At 34.2% G+C, this 8549-nt stretch overlaps 1 protein-coding gene across 1 annotated transcript in view; it reads left to right on the top strand.

Moving 5' to 3' along the window:
• Positions 1 to 1601: 1601 nt before the first annotated feature.
• Positions 1602 to 8549, top strand: part of LOC109396361 (uncharacterized) — a 64565-nt gene continuing 57617 nt past the window's right edge. The window contains exons 1-2 of the mRNA XM_019668111.1: positions 1602 to 1677; positions 7125 to 7256. Coding sequence (XP_019523656.1) covers positions 1654 to 1677; positions 7125 to 7256 — 156 coding nt within the window. The 5' untranslated portion in view covers positions 1602 to 1653. The remainder of the gene's footprint in view (positions 1678 to 7124; positions 7257 to 8549) is intronic.

The raw sequence follows: 8549 nt of genomic DNA, 5'->3' as shown, positions 1-8549 counted from the left end.
CTATATATGTCATTGCTGAATATCACTGTGGTCACCTTTGAAGTACTCCCTTTGGGAAGCTATGCATCCATGACAGCGCCTAGTCCACCCTTCAAAGCAATTTTGGAACTCTTTTTCTGCAATGGCCAGCTGTCGTCATATTACCCTTGATGTCCTGAATGTCATCAAAATGTCTTCCTTTCAATATTTCCTTTATCTTCAGGTAAAGGAAGAAGTTATTGGGTGCCAGTTCAGTTGAGTAGGGAGGGTGTTCCAATACAGTGATTTGTTTACTGGCTAAAAACTCCCTCACAGACAGTGTCGTGTGAGCTGGTGCATTGTCATGACACACAAGTCATGAATTGTTGGTGAAAAAAAGTTCAGGTCGTCTAACTTTTTCATGCAGCCCTTTCAGCACTTCTAAATAGTAAACTTGGTTAACTGTTTGTCCAGTTGGTACAAATTAATTATGAATAATCCCTCTGATATAAAAAATGGTTAGCAACAGCATTGCAACAAGTTCTCGAACTTAATTGTCAGACCTGGTATAGTGGCATTAGTCACAATAGGCAAAAGCTGGAAGGAACTCAGGTGTCCATCACCATATGAATGGATAAACAAAATGTGGTGTATACATACAGTAAATATTATTCAGCCTTAAAATAGGAAGGAAATTCTGACACATTCTATAACATGGGTGAGCCTTGAAAACATTATGCTAAGTAAAATAAGCCAGCCATCGAAGGACAAATATTAAATGATTCCACTTGGATGAAGTACCTAGAATAGTGAAATTCAAAGAGACGGAAAGTAGAATGGTGGTTGTCTGGGGCTGTGTGTGTGTGTGGGGGGGGCGGGGGGGATCAATAGGTACAGAGTTTCAGTTTTGCAAGATGANCATCGAAGGACAAATATTAAATGATTCCACTTGGATGAAGTACCTAGAATAGTGAAATTCAAAGAGACGGAAAGTAGAATGGTGGTTGTCTGGGGGGGGGGGGGGGGGGGAATGGGGAGTTGGTGTTCAATAGGTACAGAGTTTCAGTTTTGCAAGATGAAAAAGTTCTGGGGATGGATGGTAGTGATGGTTGTGCCACAGTGTAAATATGCTTAATGGCACAAAACTATATTTAAAACTAGTTAAAATGGTAAATTATATGTTATGTATATTTTACTTCCATAAATATGTGCTTGTCTCATATCTTGCCATATAAGACATTCAACATTTTTTAAATTAATGGAAGCAAAAAAAGGGATGGGAGATGGGGAGGCACATGGGACAGAGCCTTGACCTGCCACCTTTGAAGGAAAGATAATCTTTTTTTTCAGGGTTTCCTTCATATTTTCTATTTAGCTAGCTAGGCCTATGGTTGTTATGACTGCATTTTTCCTTCAGATTTTAGAAATATTATTGCTACCTTTAAAATCTGTTTAAACAGATCTTGGTAAGTTTCATTCTCTCATTTTATTAGTCAGGGCTCCTTATTAATTTAGGAAACTGTTCAATAAAGACCTATCTTATTTGATAATGGTCTCTGAATCCCCTGGATTATGGCAGGGATTTTACTTTGTAATAATCCCCCCTGAGAACTGTCCCAACAGCTGTGAAGGCAAGACAGGGCTACAAGGGACAATTCTGTTTTCTACAGCAGCAAAGGACTGAAGCTGACCACAATGAATCTTTTCTGCTTTTCATTGGTAAGTTTCTTTACATGTACCATTTATATTCTCGTTTTTATTTTATTGTATCAGCTAAAAAGAATGAAATTAGGGTATACCCTAAACTTCCTATGTGGTAATATTAGTACATTTAGGGTCTTATAAGAAAGTCCACATCAGCAAGAGAATGTTTCATTGAAGCCAACACTATTTGGAGGTGAGCAGTTTACAAAAAACAAACAAACAAAAATTTATCTACAATAATTCCTAGTTATGTAACATTTTGATGCTAAATTTCTAAGTATGATATGTAAACAGTATTTTTGAGGAAGTGATTTCTTCTATTTATTATGAGTATAAGAAAAAATTTTGCAAAATATGTTGTATTTGGGTTGCTTGCTTTGCTTTAAGACATCCTAGGAATCAAAATTTCTTCTTTATTGTTGAGTAATAAATTCTATTCAATGTTGGCTTGGTTAAACAACCATGGAAGCAGCTTTCTGTGTTACACAGCACTGTAAATGCAAGGTACAATAGATTAATCCAGTCCTGCAGATGTGCTCATTCAAGGGTATAAACACCTCTCAAATTCTTTTTTACAGCATTACTTTTTCCCCCCCTTTAGCCTGAAGTAGATCAGTGAAAGTTAGCAGGCAGTCATAGAACTGGAAATATTTTATAACTGTAACCTGCACTTGTGACCATCTGCCAAAGCTAAAAATGAATTTCAAAAATAATTTTATTCATTTCTATCTGTTTACAGAAGGGCATTCTGCCTATTCATTGGTTTTCAAGATGTCAATGGAAGATCTCTGTCATTTGGGAAAATAAAATGGTTTCAGTTGGTGTTTGTTTTCTTTCCAAATTGCAAATAAGATTAACATAAGTGCTAGAGATGGTGCTGACATAGGTTGTAATAGGAGGTGTTTTAAGCCAAGATAAGGGATTTAATCTTAGAGCACCTTGAAAAATAAAATGCAGTTGTGACTTGTGGCAGGCTGAATCATCGAGTCTGGGTTGCCTATAGAGTTCCAATTTAAAAAATAACTGCTAGTGCTCAACTTTGCTTTGTGCCATATAAACCTGACTGGAGAAATCACATTTTAAGTGATTTAAATGGCATTGTATATTCTTTTCTAGTTGATCTAAAAGAGCTATATGTGGTTTATATGAATGTACTTCCCATGGAAATAGGCAGTGGAGCAGCAGAGGCTACTGCGTTCTGAATGGTACTATAATCAGTATGCTAATGTTTTTATAACACAGCGTGGTTTGGCATAGTGTCGCATATGTTTGTAATCCTGCCACTAAAGACATATAACCATATAATAAACATGATTTTCTTTCTCTGTAATATAGGGAAAGGGACACATCCTCAAAAAGGTTTGCTTCAAAGCCATGCTTCATAGACTCAATTTGACTGTAACCCTTTCCTTTCTTTTAAAGTTGTCCTTGAAAATTTGCTTGCTCAGAAACATATTGGATTAGACTGAACCGTCGTGAACACTGAATTATTTTGTTCAAGCATGCCAAAGTATATATATGCATATCATCAAAATTAATTGCTTTAGTAAGAAAATGTCTGCAAGGTACTTGGACAAAATCAAAACCATCTTGGCTGTTTTTTATTCCTTCTTGTGAAGAAAATAAATAAAATCATTTAGTGTATAGGCTCTCAACCAGGGTGTTATGACATCCCACTGTGCTGCTATGAACTGTGAAAAAGAGGTGGGGTCACAGATTTTGCCAGGAGTTTGTGCATAATTCAAAGCAAGTTTTATCTATGCCTGTATGAATGCAAACACATGGTACATTGAATTTTTAAAAAAGATATTAAAAACCACTGATTTGACTTAGTCAAAAGAAAGATTGCAGAATTAAAAAGTGGAGCTATATTTACATATATTTAACTCTCTAGGAAGGAGATGATTTTAAATATTAAGCATCACATAAAGATTAGCATGAAAGAAAGTCAGTGAAAGAGTTAAACATTCTCTTATTTAAGTGTAGGGGGAAATTGTAAATCTTTTAGTAAATGAGGTTTTTAAAAGAAATATAAGACAAACTTAATGAACTACCATTCTAAACCAAGAATGCCATAAATATTCCATTAAAGTTGATTGTTATTATTTTGGATCTATAAACTCACAATGGGGGTCTCTTGTTCAAAAGAGAGGAAGGAATATCCTTTTATATATGCCATTTTGAATCTAGAATTGTTCTATAGATGCAAGATGATTTTCTTGTTGAGCTCATCATATGCTTACTAAGTTTAACATAACTTTGAAACCCAGTGCAGTTACAAATAAATCATCCCTGCACCATTTCTCTGTCTTAATTTGAACTCTCTATTCTATCCCATTGGTTTATCTCTATCCTTTTCCTTTTTCTTGTTCTTTTACATAACTATTAAGATCATTCTAATGCCAAGTAGATATCTTACTCAAAAGAATACCTCTCTTTGTCCTTCTTCAAAATTTGGACTTTTAAAGTGTTTGTGCTTCTATGTAAATTTAGGATCATATTGTCAAGTTATATGAAAATCTTTGATGGGATTTTGATTAAGATGAATTTGATTTTTACATCATCTTTAGGGGTAATTGGCTTCATTGAATTCTCCCATCTACAAACATCTATAGCTCTTCATTTGTTCTAATCTTTCTTGGCCTTTAATGATGTTTTATAGTTTTCTCTATAAAATTTTTGTGCATCTTTTGCTAAATTTACTGGTAGGGTCTAAAAATTTGGGTTGCTATTTAGATTTTTTTCATAATTTGTTTTTGCTGATTTACAGATACATTATTAATTTTAAGACATTGATAATAATACAAGTAAATAGCTTTGCTGAAGTTTTCCAATTCTGGTAGCTTTTTTTTTTTTTTTTAGATTTTCTATGCAGATAATCTGTAAGTGTTCCTCTTGTTTAGCAACATCTCAGCTTCTCTCTGGTCTGTAATATTGACAAGTAAAAACACTATAATGGCAGGCATCCTTGTCTTGTTTCTAATGTTCATGTAATTACTTCTAATTGAATCTTAGGTTTTTGATAAATAACCCTAGTAAGATTTTACCATGGATGAATAATAATTTTTTCAAAGGCCTTAGAATACTTATTGAAAATAAACTTTCTTTTTGATATTTTAATGTATATTTAAATGTTAAAACATCATTATATTCCTATTTTAAACACAAATTGGCCATGGTATATTTTTATATATACTATTAGATTTAATTTTGTTATCATTCCATTTAGGATTTTTAAAAACTATGTTATATATAAAATTGTTTTCTTAAATTGACAAGAAAATTATGTCATTGAAATTTTCTAGAATCCTTATTAATCTATGTTCTAGTATCTCAGTATACCTTTCACACTTTTAACTGAATGTTTCATGTGTTTTCTAGTCAGTTATCATTCTGTGCTACATCCTAGATGAGATCTCTTCAGCATTTTTTAATTCATTTGAGAGGTCTAGAGTTCATTCCAGTTTTTGATTATTTAATATAAATTGCTATGATTATTCATTTTCAATACTTTTTAATTGTTTTTTTGTTGCTACTTAACTGTTCTTGTTTCATTTTTGCCCATTTTGGTTTCATCATAGATTATTTCTTTTTAATTGGAGTTAGTTTTCATTTAGTTCTGTGAAGATGATAAATATACTTCCTTAAATTATTTCTTTCTCCATCATGATTTTAGTTTCATCTGGAATGAATGACTTTATTTTCAGACTGTCAATTCAGTTGGCTCTCCTTTTCATCATTTAATCCTCTCATGTATCTTGGCTAATGCTGAGTAACTATTTTTCTCTTCTCTCTGTGTCCCTGTCTCTCCCTCTTCCTCACCCTCTCACTCTCCTCCCTTTATATCCTCCCTTCTCCCTCTTTCTTTTTCTCCCCTTTCTGTCCTCTTCCCTTTCTCCATCAAGTTGTGAGGCAAAAATCTCAAGTCTTCCTGTGGCCCCAACTTAGAACCAAGGTTTGCATTTCTGGTCAAAAGATCTCATCCCAAGGTGATGTTTGGTGTATTACTGATCCAGTCACTGAACCAGCTGAGTTTGTTTCAGATCCCAGTTTGCTGGCTGTGCTGCTGAAATTTGATTTTCTGGCCTACAGCTTCCAAGAAGCAACTGCCCTAGCAGCTGTTCCAAGAAGCATTTTTCACCCTCCTTTCATTGTTGTGAGTGATGCAGTAGCCCTGGGTTTCAGCATGGAGTCTGCTTTATGTGGAGGACATCTAATGCATGTTACCCCATGATCTGGCCCAAGATCTGGTCCGTGTTACCAAATTGTGGATGGGCGCTTAACAGATCCAAAGTTTCACCTTCACTCACCACTTTGTGTTTCTGTTAGGTTTTCTGTTTCCCTAAATCAAATACATATTTGTATATTTTAAAGCACAAATGTCTTAGTTCTTCCTTAGTTCTTTTTAATTTTCCTAATAATTTGCCATGTGTTTGGAGCAGGGCTTACTTGAAATTTGAAACTGTAGAACATATTGATTTTGAAAGTTCTAAAGGTAGACAATGTAAAAGCAATTCAATCTTTACTTTACTTATATATTAATAAATACATTTTTAAAGATGAGAATATTTCAATGCAATACTACAGTTTCTTTTACTCATTGCTTCAAGCAAGAAACCTTTTTCATAATCCAACTGATGTTTATATTGATGACACATTTATCAGCATCACCAGTGATTACATCTAGACATTTCAAAATAATAGGTGCATGTCTCTCTCCCTTATGACTATTTCTAAATGATGCCATAACTAGACCAATTCTGTCTCAAAAGGAAAAAATGTAACAAGTCAATTCAGTTAATCAGTTGCTTTCCTAATACAAGGTTTACAACATAGGTCACAATGCCTTTAAATGCAAACTCATACATTTTAAAATTCCTTATTCCATAAGAATAAAAACAAATAAGCAACATTATTTCTTAATATGAATACTGTAACCCTCAATATTAATGCTTTTATTGTACTTGTGAAATATTTTTGCTATTTCAAAGCATGCACTGTATTAATTTGATCCTGACAGTTCCTCTGTAAGGTGAGTGAAACTGCTGCTTTCTAGTTGAGAAATCTGAAGTATAATAGATTGTGTTTCTTACAGGAGGACACAGTACTAATTAGAGAGATACGTATATCTAAGACATGACACCCAACACAGTTTATTGGTATCCAAACAAGCCTTTATTTAGCATCTTGAACTTGATGTCTTCATCATGTTTCTTGAGAAATTGCCTTATTTTGTGCATGGCTCTCCAACACTTAAAGTCTTGTTTGAATTTCTAGCTCTGTAATAAGTAGTGAAAATGCCTTTCTTCACTGTTGAAAACTGACATACCATAAACTCTTAATCTTTATGCTCAGGATAATTTAGATATGGTACTACACAAAGATGGGTAGATAGGTCAGAAGGCTTTTCAAGGAAAATTACCATTTTGTTATTCCTTGACTCATAAATCTCTTTATTGCAGGAGGGCTCTATGGACAGTTTATATGAACCGGTTCCTGAGCAACAAGCTAACCAAGAAAGCACCTCTGGTAGAACTGGTTCTTTCATCTCACCTTTTGGGGAGAGTGGAAAAGCGCATGACAATCTTTTCATGGTGAGTGACACCTTGAGTTGAGTGGATTACTTCTGTATTATAGATTTAGAATCATTTGCTTAATAATACCTATTAATATAGCAAAAATCCATTGTTCTCAAAAAGGTGTTCATTTACTTTTAGTTTCTGATTTTCTCTTCATTTTGTCTCTTTCATAATATTGGCTTATTAATATGAACTACCATTTATAGAGTATGTATTAGGTGATTACATGAATTAAGTGAGTTAATCCTTGAAGCAACTTTATGATAAAGAAATAATTATATCATTTTCCAGGTGCAGGAGAGAAAGGCAAAGTAACTTTCTAAAGGCTATAAACCATGTCTGCATAAGTAGCTTATCAGTAGTTACTAGTAAACCAGGCCCTCAGGGTGGGCAGAACCCTGGAATTGCAGCATTTACCAATTGCTGTGGTGTAAATGCTCCTACTTTGGTCGTTTCAAGCTACCAATAATTTAATAACAGGCTTACAATATGTGAATATTTAATTATGCATTATCTTTAGTGCCGACTCCAGCACACCACTGGAGGCTTGAAAATCTGTGCTAACCACTTTCTAAGCTGCTTATAAAATTTATGGATACACACCATCAACTTACAAAACATGAGTATTACTAGAATACAAATGCAAATAGTTTTGTGAATTATCTTTATAATTACGAGAGGCATAGAGCTCTCCATGCTCTGCAAAATTGGCCCTGTTCCTGGTCAACAGTTTTCTCTTAGTCATTTATGCTGTATTTAAATTAACCCCATACTAATAAACTTAGTTTGCTTCTATTGTGGCTTAGGACAATGAAAAACATTGTATGTCTGCTGGAAATAATGAATTTCCCTATACTTATAGATATCATCTTTTACCCTTATAATCACACTTTCTCCCAATAGCAACACAAAATTTAATATTAACTATCATTTATTCAGTGCATCCTTCTTCTAAGGCACTGTACAAGGTGATATTATATATGAAATTATTTGTGTTCATCCTTACAGTAACTTTAGAGAGGGTTACAAATATTGAGAAAGGTTAAATAAATTGCCCTGTTAAAAAGCAGATGACCCAGGATTCAAATCCAGATCTTTTTGTGCTCTAGAGAAAGGGTACTTACTATACCTTTGAGTTTTATGCTTACCTTCACACCTACCGTATTTGCCGGCGTATAAGACGATTTTTTGGCCCTGAAAAATATGCCTACAAGTGGGGGGTCGTCTTATACGCCAGGTACACTTCAGATAGACTGCCCATAGTGCTTGCCCCATGCCATAGTGGCCTCCCGATGCCCGCCCACTTCA

The sequence above is a fragment of the Hipposideros armiger genome, unplaced genomic scaffold (genome assembly GCF_001890085.2).
Source record: "Hipposideros armiger isolate ML-2016 unplaced genomic scaffold, ASM189008v1 scaffold_517, whole genome shotgun sequence".
Classification (NCBI taxonomy): Eukaryota; Metazoa; Chordata; class Mammalia; order Chiroptera; family Hipposideridae; genus Hipposideros; species Hipposideros armiger.
Note: the sequence above shows the minus strand (reverse complement) of the source record. Positions and strands in the feature narration are given on the sequence as shown.